Below are 19,235 nucleotides of genomic sequence, written 5' to 3'. Positions count from 1 at the left end.
ATATTTTGAAAAACGTCGGTAGCCAAATAACATTTTCCCCCATTGACTTCCATTGTTTGGACACAAAACCACAGAGACATTTCTCGAAATATCTTCTTTTGTGTTGCACAGAATATACATTAGAGTCATACACAGGTTTTGAACGACATGAGTGTGACTAAATGATGACAAAATATTTGGGTGAACTCTCTTAACTGTTGAGCTATTGAAGTCAACGGGAGGTGCCTTACTGCACTGTATACAGTATGACATTAACTATACTCAGCAATGCAAAACAACTTTAACACATTTTTATGCTACAGAATCATAGATTTCATCACAACATTAGGAAAGTTTATAAATACAAGAGGACACATAAAGACACAGTACTTAGATTTCCAAACGAGGCTCAAGTTCAAGAACTGGAAATGGACAGAATACGTGAGAAAGAGATGGGGGGTCCCATAAAGGTGCAGATCCTTTCTGAGATCTAAAGGAACAGCTGCATTGTGAGTAAACAACCCTATCAACTTTCCATGATTACTGATCCTACCCGGCATGCATGCAGTTCTGCACGAATGATTCTGGACAGGGCGGATGTTATTTTGTATTCTGTACACTTTTTTCACGCAAGTCATTTGATATTCAATCCATTCTCAGTTTCATCAGTACGCCGGGGTCCTGGAGCCACATTAACTTAAAATGAAATTACATAAAAAATATATAAGAAATATTTTACATTTAAAATGACTGGATGTGCAGATTTTTTGAACCTGCAATGTATTAAAATTAGAAAAATGCAGACTGTTGTATCCCACCAAAGAATGTTTTTGCACATGAAGCATTTCAACACACACAATAAACCAACAAAGTTAGTGTAGTGTAGTGTACTGTAGATGGTCTGATCTTCCTGCTGAGCATGTGTGTTCGTTGTTACCAGCATGTTCACGTTGCCCCTTTGGATTACAGTTACATCACTCAAATGCTATTCTGAACGCACGCCCATGAATGGAAGTTGCTGTAGTGATGGATAAACAGCTCTTGAATGTTCTCCAGCTGTACAGAGCCTGTAAATAAACCCTTCCAGATAGTCACAATAACAGGTGCTCATCACGTACCGCTACATACATTCCATTGTCTCCTGATGTCAACCTTTCCCCTGCTTTCCCTCTTGCCTCATCTCACCTCATGAGTCTAAACAGAAAATGAGCTGCTATAAACACACCGGATGTTTCATAACACAGACACACAATGAGGAATAATATGTGACCCTGTCTGTGAAATCCAGGATAAAGTCTCACAATATAATCATGATAGTAGGAGCATAAAAGTTTGATTTCAGTCATTCATTTCAATATGATTTCAATCTTTGACATGACCTTACTCAGTCAATGTTAAAGATATCAAGGTTTAAATACAACTGGGAAAAAATAAGAAACAAAAAGATATGGGGCGCCGTTTGTAAAATGAAATGTGTACCAAAAACCTGTCAAATTTCGTCATATTTACCAACAAAACTACATACATTTCACTAGATTTACATAAATAATATAAATAATAAAAGTTGCATCATGTTTATTACATACATAAAATTTAAAGCTAAATGTAAATGTTTTATCTAATTCATTAATATAAATATAAATCCTGAATTTAAATGTTAAATCTAAATGTTAAATGCAAAAGTTAAATCTACATCCTATATATAAATGTAGTCTAAATATTATATGTAAATCTTATTCTACATGCATAAATATAAATACTATATTATATATACAGTAATCACATTATAATCTAAATCTAAATGTTAAATCTAAATCTAATGTTTAGCTAACATTTAGAGAACATGTACATTTAACTCGCCCTTTGCTGGATTGCAAAACTGGAGAAACGGGTCAAAACAGATGTTTTTTTAGACCTTAAATACAAAGAAAACAAGTTCATATTCACTTGTAAGCAATACAACAGTAATATTTGTACATGTATTTAGGAAAAGTTATTTTATTTTTGATGGAGGGATGGATGGAAAGATTAAATGTATGACACTTGATTGTTTTTTATTATTTCAAATGTTTTATTGTATTATGCATTGCAAACATTATTATCTATAACACTGATACAGTAGATAATGCATTGACTTCAAATAAGGCAAAAATATTAAAAAAGGCAAAAATATACAATTCAAATAACACATTTAGATTTGATTAATTAGTCGATTCATTGTTCTATATAAATGTTCTGATTTAAAAATCAAATCAGAAATACAGTACATGCAAATTGCGATATAAGGCATTGCAAATATCAAAATAATACAACGTTCAATATTATTTTAACAAAACTGTTTGCAGTTATTAAGAGTGTTCAGAAAACGCTTCACTTTCACGCTCACTTTCCAATTTGGAACAGCAATAACAGCAGAAAAATTATTATACCAATATGGCAAAACTTCTCACAAATCCACAAACTCTCTCAGATGCTGAGGATCCGCAGTAATGTACATGACGATGTGAATAATCATTTTTCAAGAAGTGACAGCTTCAATAAAGGATCACCAACTTGCAAACAACCACAATTTGCTGCGCCACAGCATTTCACAGACCACAGCTCCGGAGTAAAAGTGTTCTTCTGTTTTCCGAGATCAGAATCTTTTCGTCAGGAACTGTGTTTGTTCTGCCGCAGTTTCAATTCACCTGTGTGATCAGAGGCAGAAGTAATCCTTAGTGCAATCTCAGTTGGAGCATTGGCTGTGTTTCTATGTGCATGTGTGTACCTCAGTGTACGCCGGAGGTGGGGGTAGACAGTGCCCGCTCATGCGTATGAAGATAGGACTGTCATCTTCGGCGTAATCGTCCAAGAGTGGGACGAAGGAACTGTCCAAGCGGTCGTCCCGGGAGATCTCGCTGTAGCTGGGAGGAGAGGATGGCATGGACACGCAGGTGCTGGAGGTGACACTTCCATCCTGACTGCTCATGCTGCTGGTTCGACTGTTCAGGCCGTTGTAGGGGATCGTCCCGATGACCAGAGGCAGCTCAAGGATCAGCTTCTCGCTGCCTGGGATATGCGCATAGATCTGTCCCGGAGAAAGAGAAACCATGGAGGTTAAACCCTGACCACAGTTGCCAGCGGATGATCAATTATCAGATATGTGACTCACCCTCAGTGTGTAATCAACATGGATGATGTCGCAGCCCAAGACAGTGGGCTTCAGCTTGGGCACGCGAAGAACTCGACCCTGCCATATGTCACACATGCCGGAGATGATGTGGTCGCCCCTGACCGAAGTGAGCTTCTCATAAAACACTTTGGTGCGGCCGTTCGCCAGATATATGTGCTTGGCCATGATGGCAGCTTTAGGAATGACGATCCGAGAGCAGGTGTTCTCGAACTTAGCATTGATGCAAATGTCTTCTCCCTCGCAGTAACCCTTCCGGTCAATGCGGCCGGCCAAGGAAACGCTGCCGTCGGGAATAAACATGCAGGTGACTTTCTTCTCTTTTGCACCTGTAACTGGAAGCTGATGGAAGCGGATAAGAATATGAGGAGCTGAACGATTGTCTCGCGTTTCAATCACATCATTTTGCGTCTCCGCATTTACTCACCATCAGTTCTTGGGTGTTCACATCAATAGGTTCCTCCACCTCAAAATATTGCTTGCATTCCGCATACGGCTGGCCTGATTTCTCTATGACTGCTTTTACGTAGTACTGAACTGAGCCAAACTTCCCATCGTATGAGGAAACTAAGCACCTGTTCAGGGATGAAAGATCTTGCATTAAAAGTAGTCACACAGTTATGTATACATAAGTATTTGTATTGCTGTTTGTAATGTGCCATTTACAAAGACACTCACCCTGCCTGTGGAAGCTCAAATCCGAACATGAATTCATATCTGTTTCCAGGCCGCAGAGTGACAGAGCCGTCTGTATCTGTGGTGGAGAGATTGTGCTTTGAGAATTGCACACTTTTTACATGTTCCCAATCCAATATTACGTAAACCGATTTTAGGATATTCCTCCACAAACTATAGTTTTCAATATACGCAAGGCAAAAAAAGATAAAGAGCATCTGTCCATCCTCATTTTAAAACTAGCTCACAAGCACATCTACGTAAGAAAAAACAAATGTTGGGTCTCACCTGTCTGTTGATGATCAAGCCGAAGAACCTCTTCGTATTTCAGGTAGTCGATCGCCTCTCTGCAGCGCTGCTTTCCTTTAGTATAATCGACTTTTGCGCATCCGATCCCGAACAGTCGGACGGCGGAGACGCGCATCACCTCCGACACCTCCACTATCACACGCCCGGCCACTTTATCTCCGCTGGCGTACACGAGCTTGTTCGGATCATTCAGCCGAACCTCGAAAGTCTTGGGTTTCTTAGTCAGCACGCCCATTTCTTTTAACTTATAATAATTGTAACAAAACTACTAAAAGTGTTATTAAATGTCACCCTTTTTGGTTCCTTTGTGAATCAGTGCTGTGCGTAATGCTCACCAAAACCTAGCGACGTTATCTGTATTTTTATTGTTATTATTCTCTATATTGTGTGTTTGTAATTTAATGGTAACTCTGTTCTGTCGGTAAACACTGAGTGGAAGTGGGTGGTTATATAGTTTACACGCGGCTCTGCTGATGATGGGAGTTGGAAACACATATGGGCATCGAAGCAGGACACTCACATGCGCCCGTGGATCGCCCCACGGTCGTCTCTCTCATAGGACGCCCGGGCTACTCGCTTCGACTCCGGCCAATGAGCACTCAGCTATAGCGCGTGGACAGCTCGTGGGTATGTGGCAATGGGCGTTCGAGGAGGTGGGCTAATTATATGGACCGGGGTGGGCCACGAATGCCCACTGGAGATGTTCCCTGCTTCACAACAACATGTTTGCGGTGGAAAGTCACGTTTCTAGGACACATTGACAAAGAGCTAACTGTAAATATTGTTCACCACCGAAGCATGTGGTATTTATTTAACATCCGATGAACAAATAGACAACAGAACATATAAATGACCGTTTATGGGCATGTACCATGTGGTTTTCCTTTTTAATGTTTTCACGTAATTTTATACAGTTTTTTTCCCCAATGCAGTTTGTGCTAAAATGTATTTTCTGTAAAGCTGTTTTAGGCCTAGTGTATTTTTTACACTGTAAATTTAGGCCTCAACTTACATCTTCTAACATCCAACCTCCATTTTTTGCATCTGTGGCAACAGTCAGTTCCTTAAATTTACAGAACTTTAACAGAGCAATTTGAAAAATTTAGATGTAACCAGAAAATTTTGAGGCCTGAAATTTGTAAAATTTGTATTACAGTGAATGAAAACTTGTCAAAAGTGCTATAGAAATAGAATTCAAATTCAACTAAATTCTAGACAGAAAATTTGATTATTACCATCACACACCAGCACTGACCATATTACTATACTACTTTTTGCCGTTGCATAATATTAGCGTAAACCTCACTGTGCAGAGATATCAAACAGAACATAATGTACAGTAAAATGATGCCATAAGTCATCAGAGCTGACCAAACAATTGCATCCAGACTATAAAACATGTCTGAGAAAGATTGATGTTGTCATGGACACCTCTGATTGGATGGGCACTGCCATCTACTGACCGGTCCAACACTCTTTACAGCACAGATTCCTCCTTGAAGTTCAAGAGCGGTCCGCTTATATAACCCCATCAATCACTGAGAGTAAAAACAAAAACAGCTGCTTACCTTATACATGCTGGCATCATTCCTCCACAATGACACTCTTTAACTTCAGAGTTATGAGCCTTTCTGAGGAAAGGACACCCTCCATTATGGAGCTAGACTGAAGCTGTCTACATTTATTAAGGGTTCTCATACATTACACAAACATAAAACAAGTGGATGGCACATTTAAGTTGAAAGGAACACTATGGGTCACTGCTTAATAGTGTGAAATATCTCAGAATCTGTCAGCACTTGTGGATGATAAAGCACTTGCAGTAATGTATAGAATGGTTATAGATTATACAACTTGATTTTCATTCCATGTGGGGACAAGGAGTGAAACAATAAACCGATGTGACACACATAAAGCTCAAAATACACCCTCCACCGCACACCACAATTTACTGAATCAAAGTGAAAGACGCAAAATGAAGATCAGTGGTTAGAGCATGGTGCTAGCAACGCCAAGATCATGGGTTCGATCCCAGGGATTGCACTAACAAATGTAAAGTATAATGCAATGTAAGTTGCTTTGAATAAAAGTGTCTCCCAAATGCATAAATGCATAATGTAAATGTTCAAAGTGATGACACTACAAAACTATTTTAATGGGCATCCACCATAAATAAGTGACAAAGCATATTATAAAAAGATTTCATGGTTAATTGATAAATGCATTTATTTTACAAAAAGCACAACATTTATAAGATTATTTTAATTTAAATATTAAAATAATTTGGTGATCTATTGTTAAATATTGTAAATAATTTGCTGCTATGTAAAAATGTTTCACATTTTTTGTTTATTATAAAAACAAAACCTTTTAGAAAACACAACTTTCAATAGCATACGCATTGCAGTATTTTTTCAAATGTTATTTATGTTTCTCCTGATGGAGATATTCACAAATGTATTACAATCATACATCACACACTTTATGCAACAAAACAACAAATAAACAGTCGTTGCAAGGCGGTTCCAGACTGCCTTCTGCGTTCACGACATACAAACACCCAAACAAAACTCTGAAATCATGTAAACGTTGAACAATTGTATAAATATGCATTAAACATCACACAATCCCTGGTTCAGGATTTCAGTAAACCTGCTGCACTTCTGTCATGCCATCATGACAAAGCACGTCTGAGGATTTCTGCAAGGACACTTATCACCACAACCATCGGCAGAGACGCAGGTGTGTTACCCGCCCTGCCCATCAGCAGGTGAATCCTCTTGGGGTCAGAGATCACCGCTCGAGCGTCCTCTAACGCAGCCACAGCTGATGCACTAGAGTTAGTGCTCCCCGTGACCTGCAGGTCAAACAGGCAGGCCTGAAAATACACATCCCGCACAGGAAGCACAGACAAACAGTGAGAGTACGCAATCGTGGATGGAGGTGGGGTTCCTAGACGCTGTGAGACAGGACACCCCCATACACACAGCTGCAAGTCTTGCTCGGGTGTATAAGACTCTACGATCGCCCGAGGGGAGCGGACAGACAGGCTCAGTGACCGGTCTATCTGACGCACCACGAGCATCGTTCCGATGTGTGTAGCGCTGATCTCAGCGTGTCGGCCAGGGTCACGTGAGGTGACCCGCAGGCTCTGATGGCCTCTGCGATCGCTGCCGGTCATGGAGCCATCCACAAATGCTGGGGGGACGTTATCTACCTCTGCTTGGTATATCTGCAGCTCTGCGCACTCACGCCAGTTCTTGAAGATAACGGTGATCTGATGATGAAACAGACAAGAGAACTGTTACACAAAGGAACACAAAATATTAAAACATTCACAAAACTGATGTGGGCTGACTTTGAAATCTTGTACATACTTTAATTCCATTATGTTGTACACTTTAGAGTCAAAAACTTACACTTTACATATATTCATTTATTTCATTACAAAACAAAACTTTTACGTTACATAACTAAAAATTTACTTTGAAAATGCTGCAATAAATTGCTTATTTACCTCAGACATTTATATTTATAGTAAACACTTTAAAACTCAATTAAACCATATGTTTTCTATGGTTGCTGTCTTTGTTCCTTGTAATAGAGCCATAAAATTTCATTTTGTTTCATTATTTAATTTTATTTAATTTTATAATTCAGTTTAATTTTATAATTTAATTTATATAAATTCAAATAAATTGAACTCTAAAATTAAATCGAACTCTAAAATTAAATCGAACTCTCAAATTAAATAGAACTAAATTAAATTAAATATAAAATTAATGTATTTATTAAATAATAAGTAAATAACCCTTTGACTAGTGGCAAACATAACATCACTTTGCTGTCACACTAGAAAATGTATGTGTGATTTTTTTCCGCACCTTTGTAAGTACAGTGGTGTAAGCGCTCCCTCTAGTGGGCGAGCTGGTGGCCTGTATATACAGGTACTGATTATCAATGAGTGGCCAGGCTCCCTGCACTGCACATGTCTGGAACTCATCATTAAAGGTGCGGATATGAGGGTCCCCAAACACCCCACAGTGCAGGTATTCTGGGGTCCGGCCTTCCCTCTTCACAAAGGCTTTCTCATAGAAACATCCGTCCCCTGAGAGAGGGGCCTGGGGCAGGGGTCGTGGCTGAACCGTGGGGCCTGTTTTGGGGCAGCGGTGTTGAATGAGCAGATCCTCGATGCCCTGCACTGCAGAATGGTAGGCCAGGTCTCCGCGGCACCTTTGGGCGGTCCGCTGGGTACAGAGAGCGTAGGATCGCAGGGCGCTGCAGTAGCCGGCGTTACCCCCTTCCCGTCCCCCTCCTCCTATGACCCCCATCTCCAAAGTCGCAGCCACAAATTCGGAATTGCATTGTAGGATACGACACTGTGCACATTCTGAAGAAAAGGAAAACAAGATCAGTTTACTGTTAATGCATGTTTAAACTCACATTGCAGGGAATTTTGGTAAATGAGGGCACTTTTTTTGGCACATTTTTGTAAAGTTTATATGGGACCTTACCAGAAGAGGCACTAAACAGCAGGACTGATGTAATAATGAGATAAATGTGTTTCCTTGATATGTGTGAGTGATTCCCACAGGCAGCTGGTGCTGCCATTCCCATCCATACAGACACAGGCGGGACGGCCTGCTTGCAGGTGTCAGCACAAGCACTACAGCTCTTGCCACTGACCCCTGTTACATGTAAAAAAACACACACAGGGGAGACAAACCCAAATACATCCAATTACAAATCTGAGGAAAACAAACATATTATTATTTCTAAAAAATAATGTTGTAATTGTTAAGATTCTATTTCTAACATTTTCTAAGAGGTCTTATTTTTTATGAGTATTTATTTATTTTAAAAATTGGAGTATTGGAATGGACACACACTACAATGATTGTTTTAACAAATATGTAATTCAAGCTCAAGTTTAATATGTGACCAAATATAAGTTTAATCATAAGACAGATATAATAAATAATGCCATATGTTATGGTTCTTAAAACGTACCTTGAGTTCATCGAGTCTCTTCAGGTCTTGAGACCCATCAAAGAACTGATGATGTCGTGAACATGTTGAACATCTATAACATTTTTACAAAAAAAATACAATGCAAACACTTCAGACAATCATTTCATTATGTGTTAGATTGTTAAAAAATGGATAAAGTATTTGACATCTATACACTTTGATTCTTGATATTAAAATTTAAGGTAACTCTGTTAGCACACCTGTGTAAACTTCAGTGTAAATTAACATGTATACAAAATCACATGAGACCAGCTGGTTAAAGTCCTTGCAAACATGGCTCAGAAAAGTTATATTAGTTCTGAGAGAAGGTCCAGCATCATTTGGTTGCAGATGCCACTCGGTTTGATATTTGTGTCTAAAGTTGTGACATTCATTCATTTTTAAATGTGATTTACGTAAGCCTCTTCAGAGAAAAAAACAGTAATTTTTTTTCTGAAGATATTTTGCAGTTTGAACTCTCGCTCTCATGTTATTTGCTAAGAGTCCAAAGCAAACATTGGTGGAACACAAGAGTAAACGCAAAATACTCTGTGTGTGTGGATATCTTACTGTAAAGTAAGCTAAATCTTACAATTTAGGACATCCTAGTTTATTATACATTTTCTTCTATTGAATATGAAGAGTTAATTTGCAAAACAGATAACTCCGTATTTAAAAGTGCTCAAAAATCATATTTTTATTGTGCATTCCAAGTAATGTCAGTCAAGCTGCAGTCAGGTTGTTTTGATTAAGTAATAATAACACAAAAAATACAGCTAACTAACACAATTAAACACAATTAAAAACATGATTTTTGAATCAGAGTTATCTATTTTTGCAAATGAACTCTTAATAAAAGATTAATGTACGTAAATAACTAAACATGCAGCGCTACATCTCCTTGATCCATTTAACATTTTCCGTTGCACTGCCATCTCTTCTTACTATACTGATTCACTGCAGCAGAGATTTGGGTTTTACTGTTCTAGCACTGACAGCTGATATTTATTCTAGTTCATGGGACGGCTGGTAGCATATGGGGCAGTTATGGGAGTTGCAGGGCAGAAATAGAGGGGTCTAAATATACACCGCCACACCAGCACCTGCCCCAGTGGAAATAGTCAGAGCTGAGTGCTCTGCAGCACAGAAGCAGGTGTGAGACGGACTGCAGGAACTCTACAGCTCTGTTACCTTCTGCAGTCTAATTTCAGCGCTAAATCTCAGATTCATTCTTACTGTGATTGATGTATAACTGCACATGGAAACTCGTTTTTAAAGAGAACTCATTTCTGATCCAAACTTCTATAAACACACACTTCAGGTCCCATACACTTTGTATATGTTGAAGACTGAAACAGTTTTGTCCTTTAAACTGCAACTTCTGTTAGATTGTGTTTCGGCATCAAGCTATAAGTCTTAAGGATATGTTTGACTGTATGTGCCAAGGCAAGCATGTGAGCTTTGTGTGTGTCTATCTGTCTGTCTGTCTGTCTGTGAAAACTAATAAAAAAGGCCCAATAGCTACAGTAATATCTTATTGTAAATACATACATTTTTAAAATTCTTTAGGAGTCCTTTTCCCCAAATCCTGATGTCAAACTTTACTGATACTGGTTACCTTTCAAGTCTTGGAAACTAAAGACATTTTAAATAAGTTCTAAACCTTCTAAAAAACATTATATAAAAAAGAATAGTATTTGTAGTAGTATAAGACTAATAGGCTACATGTGTAGTATATAATAGCCTACCTCTACAACAGTATATTATATACCACCAATGTACTTTAAATAAAAAACACACCGATCGTTGCAGGGATTGAACGCATGGATAGATCACCATAAAATAGTAAATAGTAAAATATCTCTAATATTAAACATGACAAAGAAATGTACTCCAACTTGAATAACGTACTAAGACTGTATACATGTAGTTCATTATTAACACAACATTACAGATATTAAATAATTCGCTTTAAAATACACTTACAGAACTAGAAGACGCTCTCTTGTAGACAGAACACAACGCTGAGATCTTTTCCTGTCATCAATGTTCCGTCAATGGGACACCGACACTCGAATGTGACGGAATCTTGTGCGGCGTGACCCCCACGTCACGTCACAGTCTCGCACGAGTGATCACCCGCAGCGCGCACCTGCCACGCGCGCACCAGCTGACGAAGAGCATGCTCCAGCCTCACTGTTTGTCAACATATCTGAACATACTCGCGGATTTAGATTAGTGTTTAATAGTGTATACAAAAGTGTCATGTAGACTACTCTAAATCAAACAAAATTATTATGGGACTATTGTAGCATAGCCTAGTATTGAATGAATACTTAAATGCATTCAGATGGGAGACGCTTTTATACAAAGCATTTTGTCAATTAACTATTTATATAACATGATATTTACAGAATCATACAAAAAATGCATACTACGAAAATCACCAAAAACCAATCATTCTACTTTAAGATACTTTGCCTAGATTTGACTGTACTGAACCAACTTGAGATAGCATTCGGCTGCTGTTCTTTCATTATGCTCAAAGTTGTCCATTATAAAATAACATTAGGCACGTAGACACAATGTCAAGCATATAGTCATAAGCTATAAACGCGTTTTTTTAGACGATACATCAAAGCACTCCATTTCACTACAAGTGTGACTAATTCTTATTTAGCCTACTCTGTAAAACACGTGCTTCTCTGTTTGGCTTTAGATTGTGTGTGTTTGCGCATCTTGGTTTTATTTAGCAGATGCACCACTTCCAACACGCATAAGAGAGACACTTTTACTGACTTGTGTCATTAAGTTTGCACATTTTAAATGTATTTCCTAATGTGTATGTGGCGTAATCAAAGTGTGACGTAATTCAGTGTGCTATCGGCAGATGGCGGTGTTGACCAGCAAAGTAATAAATGTGGGTGAGAGAGTGTGTTGTAAATAGCATAAAGTGAGTTACAACATGGGTTTCTGTGATCAGAATACTTTATTTATTTTAACGCTGAAAACGTAAACAAAACCGTTATAGATGTTCTATTGTTAACTGAAGCGTAATGTGATGCACTGTGCTGAGTTGTGTGCACGTATAGCCTTCAGTGTATGCTGATGCATGCATTACAGTGTGTGTGTAGTATGCATGCATTAGTGAGGGAGAAAGTGCGATCTGGGTCTACTGTGTTTATGTGATCTGGGCTGTTGTCCACAGTATGCGTGCATGCATCACTGGGTTTCACTCTTTGTTGGCTAGTTGGAGGCGGGGCCGCAGGTCCCTTTGTGCCGCTCAGTTTTCGGTCCAAACCAGAACCACCGAGCTGCAGACGCGCCAAAAGCGTGACACCGGACTATACCAAGTTATTTGTAAAAAGACAAGAAGTATATAAACGGTTTCGTCCCGTTGTGATTTTAAAACGATTTTAAGATGCGTTGTTAAACTGTAGGTAAGTGAACTCTTCATTCGTTTTGTTGAGAAGTTGCGTTCAAAATTTAAAATATTTCTTGTAAATGGTTAGGTTGGCGATCTTTAGTAACTTTATAAGAAGATTGTGTGTTTCTTACAGACAGACTTTCACTTTGGTGCTGTACATTTTTGTCAACTAAAGTTGCACAACTCGTTGGTCAACAGATAACCCCGTTACTAAGCAACCGGGCGTCTAGGACAGTGATTTCCAACCAGGGGTGCGCGCAGGCCAGGGGATTTGGCTATGCCTTATTTTAATAAATAAGTATCAAGGACTATGATTAAAAATATTAGAACTGTGAATAACCAGATGTGATTGATGTCATTATTTTTTTGTCATGTTAAGGAAATGAAAGCAGTGTGTATAAAAAAACCGTGTCTATGAGAGTCGTAGCAGAATTCACGTTACGTACACTGGACAGGTGCATTTGTGCACGAGCGCGTTTTACTCTCGTCTCCCTACTATAGAACAGTTTATCAAAACGCACGGGACACGAAAATATTTAATTATAAACAGAATACTTTATGGTATAAAGGTTTTACTTAAAAAAAAAAAAGAAATTCTCCAATGGTCTTCTCGTGAACCTAATGCAAATGACGGGGGTCGCTCAATATTTTGTAGATTTTTAGGTAAAAGATGGAAAATTTGGGATTATATATGGGCTACCAAAATATCCAATCTTAAATATGATCATTGATCATTTAGAAGAGTTTAAAGATCACGGCTAATAGATAACGCCTCAGTACAAACACACCTGTAGTCTGTAAAGTTTGGCTGTAGGGGCCCACTGGGGGTCCAAAGTCCACCTGCCACATTTCCCTTCTTCAGTTTTGTAAGATACCACAAAGGAAAAGTAATGTGAGGGACATATTTGATAAGAATTGTATGTGTTGTTTTATTTAGAACAAAGCTTTTTGTTTGTTTAATGTATGTCTTTATTTTGTAGTTGTGTTGAGCAGTCCTGCGGTCTGGCAGGTGTGGGATGTTGTGCACTGTTGTTCAATCTCCCGCCAATATTGCACTCGTCCCGGCCTCCCTGACCACGAGGAACACGCGACTCCCCGCTGGAATCTCCCGCCACAGTACCAGCACGTGCACAATGCGACCGCTAGGGCGGCGCCAGTCTGCCTCCGTAAGGTTTTGAACTGCACTTCTGTTCTAATCTGCTTTTATTTGATATATTTTATGTTTACTGTTAAAATAATTTGTGCCACGAACTAATGGTTTATACAGATTTATATAAGAACCATTATTTAGATCCCACAGTGGTCAAAATGATTGTACATCAATTTCTAGACATATTTGGGTAGTTCAATTCTGGAATTGAGACAAAATGTCAGGGTGACAACATTTTTAAATGTGATTTATGTTTGTATTAATCATAATTATGGGGCCGAAGTACTGCATGGTGTTTGTTATGTTGTATAAAAACATTCCTTTATTTTAAAACATCGTTATTGCATACGTACCCTAATGGACCCTCTCACGCATACACACGCTCACAGTAGCACACGTTATACCGCCCCTGCATTAACACGCAAAATGTAAAATAAAAGTCTTTTCTCTCATTTCACCCAGGCTTTTCAGTTCAGAATGACACAGGTACTGGGTAAATCTCTCTTGTGTCCTGATTGTTCAGCCCCTCACACACAGGAGTTCAATGGCCCCATACTGAGTCTCAGGGGCACTATAGAGAGACGGAGGGCGTTTCAATCTCCTCACACTTTTATGTGCATTAGAACCTGTTTACGGTGTGGACTGAAGTCCTCCGGAACGGTATCTGGGGGAGAAAAAGTACAGATTTGTATTTGGTTTGTAAATTTCTGTTTAACTTTTGTACAGCAGTTCTGTTTTAATTATACTTTTGTCAATAAAGAACTTTGATTCAAAACGTTGAGATTGTTTTGAAACTGGTTTTGTGTTCAAGGTTGAATGTGAGAAACTGGGGATGACTATTTAAATATCAAAGAGTGGATTAATTCTTACCGTTGCAGCGGTACCGCAGATTAGACCAGATGATGTTCTCCTGAGAGAAGCAGAATACGCCCAGACGCCCTCCTCTCATAGTGGTGTCAATCACAACGTCTGAGTCAGCTACCAGTTCTGTGCCCTCGTAAAGCTTCACTCTGCCACAGGAACAAACACGTATTTTACACAAACATATTAACTTCTATTTCTTTTATACTAAGCTAATATTATTTTTACTCTTATCCCATACAGATCACGTTTTGCATTACATTATTTTAGTATATTCATTGTTTCGTTTTCATGTTGGGAATGTTGGGTCTTACCCTTCCACACACAGACACGTCTGGTTGATTATCTCTGTGGGGACAGTCCATAGGCGTAATGTTTTTTATACTGTACAAACTGTATATTCTATCCCCTAACCCCACCCCTAAACCTAAAGATCATAGAACACTTTTTTGCATTTTTAGATTAAAAAAAAATATTGTTCCGTACAATTTATAAGCTTTTTTGCCCATGGGGACCTCAATTTTGGTCCCCACGGTGACACGAGTCCCCATGTGTTGGTGTGCATTCAGGTTTAGGTCCCCACCGGGTTATAAAAAACATTAACACACACACGAGTTGCTATTGGATATGCAGTACTGCTAGACTTTCTAACATCACTGTATAGCATTCTTGAAAATTTGACTGAGCATATTTTTACTTCTGTTTCATATTATTTTAGGGCTATATCTTTATTCTATGTTTGTTTTGAGCTGCTACTCTTGGCTGTTAAACTCCACCTGCTCAGCCTGTAAGTACCTGATAATAAGTGAGATCTGATTTGATTTAGCAGCAGGCTGGTTCTGCATAGCATTATGTATGAGCGGAGCACGGTGTTTGTGTTCTGAAGTCCAGTGTTCTCTATTCAATCCTCTGAATACAAAGCAGGTGTGTGTGTTTGAAAAGGGCAGTACAAAGCCCGGGCTACAAATTGTCTCACACACAAAAGTGCATACCCGTGTACATACACACACACGCACGCACACACACAATGTGAGCACCAGGCAGCTCTTTCTGCACCTGTAGGTATTTATTCAAACAGACTTTGTAAACCTCTGATCTAAACAGCTCATTTACTCAGAGAGACAAAGTGTAAATGTGGGTAAAATCTTCAGAACTGTTTAAAGGTCAAATAATTGTTTATTCGAACTGAAAGTCTAACAGGAACATAGAATTTACGCATTGGTATTGGGGAAAGAGCGTTTAATTTACACAACAATGCAAAAAAATGACTTAGCACAGGAAATCATACACAATACATCTTCAACTGTCCTCCGCAGTTTGCTCCCTCTCTCTTTTCTCCTTACGCCCGTCCACTACAGCAGTTTCCGTTGGATCTGCATATGAACAGGCACCAAGAAAATTCTTGCCAAAGGATTTCATTGGCATGGCAACCACAACAATGGGTAGCCAGGGGGCCCAACCACTCAACGGAGTCTCAGGGGTACGAGGGGGCAGGAAGAAGGGGCAACTGAGAAGAAATTTTAAGGATAACCAGAAGTACGCCCCCATCCATTCCTAAAAGCCCATGCTTACTTCACACTGCCCCTATCTGCTACAGCGCCCTCTTGTGACCACAGAAAACTATGAACGCAGTCTTCAGTGCCAGAGACCAAAAGATGGCAAGCAGGTGTATGTGATAATTGGGCAAAGTAGTTCTGAATAAAAATAGACTTGTAGGGGCAGTTTCCCAGACAGGGATTCGACTAGTCCGAGCTGTCCAAATGGAAAACAACCTGCACGGACATATCTTAAAATACATCATTGCCTTTGTGTTGTCTGAAAATGCACACAAGAAATGTTTTGTTATTTTTGTTAAAACCACTTAAATTCCCTAATTAAGCTAAGGTCTAGTCCTGGTTTAAACTAATCCCTGTCCGGGAAACCACTCCGTAGAGTCCCAGCGCAGAGTAACTATCACAATCTCTAGTGCAGATATAACATCAATTGTATCTCAATGTAATAAATTGTCAATATATTAAAAGTTGTATTTAATACAGAATATTTAGTGAACATTTTAAAGGCATTGAGACAGAACTGATCAGTTAAAGTGAGTTGAGAGCCTCACCTTATGTAGCCGACCTGTGGCCGGTGGGTGAGATGCCAGCGGTATGAGGCTTTATCTTGCCAGCCGACATTTCGTGGGTCTTTCCACAGCAGTTTCACCTCTCCGTCTGTGTGACCCGTGTGCCATAGAGCATTACGAAGAAACTCACCGGGACCGGTGCGAGATTTCACCGCCTAGAGCAGATAAATACACAACAATTCTCAAAAAAAATAATGCAATAAATACAACTGATTTTCTGACTAAGTATTTGATGGTCATATGGGCATTAGTGATCTTTATGAGGCTGTGCAAAAGTCTGAGGCTATATTAAAAAGCAAGGATTAAAAGGCTAATTAAAACTTGAAAAAAAAGCTGTGGAATATAAAAATGTTAAAACAAAGACAAAATAAATAAGATATTTTTACCATACTGCACTATTATCACTATTCAAATAAGCGAAATTGTTCAATTATATTCATCATTTTTTTTCTTGCTTCTTATCTAGTGAAGAAAACAATTCGGTCTTAAAAATCGATCCGATTTTCAGATTATCAGATTTTGTACAAACGTTTTAAACCATTAAACAACAGTGGGACATACCAACTTGTTTTGCTGATAACATAATTTGGTAAAAAAAGATATTTTCACGAATGGATTCGAATGAAAGTGAGCTGTCTCTGTTCACCTTCAGCTGTAGTCCCGGTTCAGCCATGGCTCTGAACGGGACAGACTGCCAGTAAGTCTGCTCCGTCTGTTTCCACATCACCACATAAAAACTGGACGAATCCTGATAGCCAAAGATGAAGCCGGCATAGTCATCATCAGTCACTGTGTTAACGTGAAATGTTCCTTCGAAGTCCACCCCGTTAAATGCTGTGTAACCTGGGTATATGATTTATAATGTTATTAATGTTGCGCTACAGGGGTATGCTGGAAGCTTGGCTTTTAAACACTTTGAGACTCACCCACTGCCAGACCCGGGTCGCTATTCATAGTTTGAACAATCTCCATACCCTGAAACCCAAGTTCATGTTTTGTCACACAAGCAACATTAGTACATTGAAGTCTTGAAACAAAACAAAACTACTAAAAACCACAAAACAAAACATTTCTGCTTATACGTGCGGTGTTGGATTTTTGTGCCACTAGAAGCACCAAAAGGAACCAAACAGAATTTGTTTTAGTGACCTGACTGGGCTAGACATAACATTGTCTCAGCCAGTGGCACAAGTTTGGGGCAGGAAAATCTGTTTGTTTAAGCAATGGAGAATAGGAAGAGTGTTTGAAATTTGTTCCATTGTTATTTTTGAAATTCTGTGGCATAGGAATATTTATATTGATATTATTTTAATATTTTATTACTAATTCAAACCATAAGTCACTGGACAGAACAGTGGCCTGATTCAGTTATACCTCATAACATATCTGTGAATTCCTAAGGATTCCCTTGATGCTTTCTACCTGATTTAGCACCACCCAGTTCGGGTCAATCTGAGCGTCGCCCTCCGGGTCCAATATCACTGTCTGATAGGCTCTGAAATCAGTAATTGTGACTTCTGCACTTTCTGGACACGCGTCAATAAAATCCAATACTGCATCATTGTCAAAGTCATTCTCGCATACATCGCCGACTCCGTTACCTAGAAGGATGAGAAAAATCAAGATGCGCCATTCAGTCATCAAGATTATTCATCATAAGTCCGTTGAGCACTAGAATCTGCTTTTACTGTCTGAGTCTTTCTGGTTGGGGTTGGAAATCAGTCTGCAGTTATCTGGTCCAATTCCATTGATGGCCTGGTTGTCTGGAACACCGTCGTTATCATCATCCTCGTCACAGTCGTCACCGATGCCGTCGTTATCCGAATCAAGCTGAGAGCTGTTCGGAATGTCGGGGCAGTTATCCCGAGTGTCTTGATGTCCGTCTCCATCGCTGTAAAACATATGAGACATTGAATATTATAAACCGGATTGTGTTTGCCATCAACTTTGAGACACTAGATGGCAGCAGAGCAATCCTGCCATATACAGATTAATAAATTAACACATTTTCTGCCAATTGCTAACCACAGCTGTTCTTATAATAAAAACTATATCAATAAACAAAGAATGTTATTTAATGATTAATTATAAGACAGAAAATATCATTAGCTCGATATCAAAAAACATTTGATAAATGCAATTAATGATAGCCGTGTCTGTTCATGTTTTTATATCCCGGTGGGGACCTAAACTTGAATGCGCACCAACACATGGGGACTCGTGTCACCGTGGGGACCAAAATTGAGGTCCCCATGGGCAAAAAAGCTTATAAGTTGTAGAGACTTATATTTTTAAAAAATCTAAAAATGCAAAAAGTGTTCTATGATCTTTAGGTTTAGGGGTAGGGTTAGGGGATAAAATATACAGTTTGTACAGTATAAAAAACATTACGCCTATGGACTGTCCCCACAGAGATAATAAACCAGACATGTGTGTGTGTGTGTGTGTGTGTGTGTGTGTGTGTGTGTGTGTGTGTGTGTGTGTGTGTGTGTGTGGATATGTGATCGTGTGGTCTGTGTGTGTGTGGTGTGTT

At 39.1% G+C, this 19,235-nt stretch overlaps 3 protein-coding genes across 3 annotated transcripts in view; all 3 read right to left on the bottom strand.

Annotated features, from left to right (window-relative positions):
* Positions 1–2,131: 2,131 nt before the first annotated feature.
* Positions 2,132–4,555, bottom strand: txnipb (thioredoxin interacting protein b). Its single transcript, XM_057340228.1, has 6 exons — positions 4,112–4,555; positions 3,827–3,902; positions 3,576–3,723; positions 3,131–3,490; positions 2,747–3,046; positions 2,132–2,666 (listed from the first exon to the last, which is right to left on the bottom strand). The coding sequence occupies exons 1-6, from the start codon at positions 4,365–4,367 to the stop codon at positions 2,658–2,660; spliced, it is 1,149 nt and encodes a 382-aa protein (XP_057196211.1). The 5' UTR covers positions 4,368–4,555; the 3' UTR covers positions 2,132–2,657.
* A 1,954-nt stretch (positions 4,556–6,509) lies between these two features.
* Positions 6,510–11,343, bottom strand: hjv (hemojuvelin BMP co-receptor). The gene is made up of 5 exons (XM_057340436.1): positions 11,129–11,343; positions 9,143–9,215; positions 8,647–8,820; positions 8,017–8,522; positions 6,510–7,409 (listed from the first exon to the last, which is right to left on the bottom strand). The coding sequence occupies exons 3-5, from the start codon at positions 8,747–8,749 to the stop codon at positions 6,807–6,809; spliced, it is 1,212 nt and encodes a 403-aa protein (XP_057196419.1). The 5' UTR covers positions 8,750–8,820; positions 9,143–9,215; positions 11,129–11,343; the 3' UTR covers positions 6,510–6,806.
* A 5,337-nt stretch (positions 11,344–16,680) lies between these two features.
* thbs3a (thrombospondin 3a) overlaps positions 16,681–19,235 on the bottom strand; it is a 15,807-nt gene continuing 13,252 nt past the window's right edge. The window contains exons 17-21 of the mRNA XM_057340513.1: positions 18,391–18,593; positions 18,125–18,303; positions 17,629–17,677; positions 17,349–17,545; positions 16,681–16,857 (exon numbers count right to left, since the gene is read on the bottom strand). Coding sequence (XP_057196496.1) covers positions 16,681–16,857; positions 17,349–17,545; positions 17,629–17,677; positions 18,125–18,303; positions 18,391–18,593 — 805 coding nt within the window. The remainder of the gene's footprint in view (positions 16,858–17,348; positions 17,546–17,628; positions 17,678–18,124; positions 18,304–18,390; positions 18,594–19,235) is intronic.

This window comes from Triplophysa rosa, linkage group LG8 (genome assembly GCF_024868665.1).
Source record: "Triplophysa rosa linkage group LG8, Trosa_1v2, whole genome shotgun sequence".
Lineage (NCBI taxonomy): Eukaryota > Metazoa > Chordata > Actinopteri > Cypriniformes > Nemacheilidae > Triplophysa > Triplophysa rosa.
Note: the sequence above shows the minus strand (reverse complement) of the source record. Positions and strands in the feature narration are given on the sequence as shown.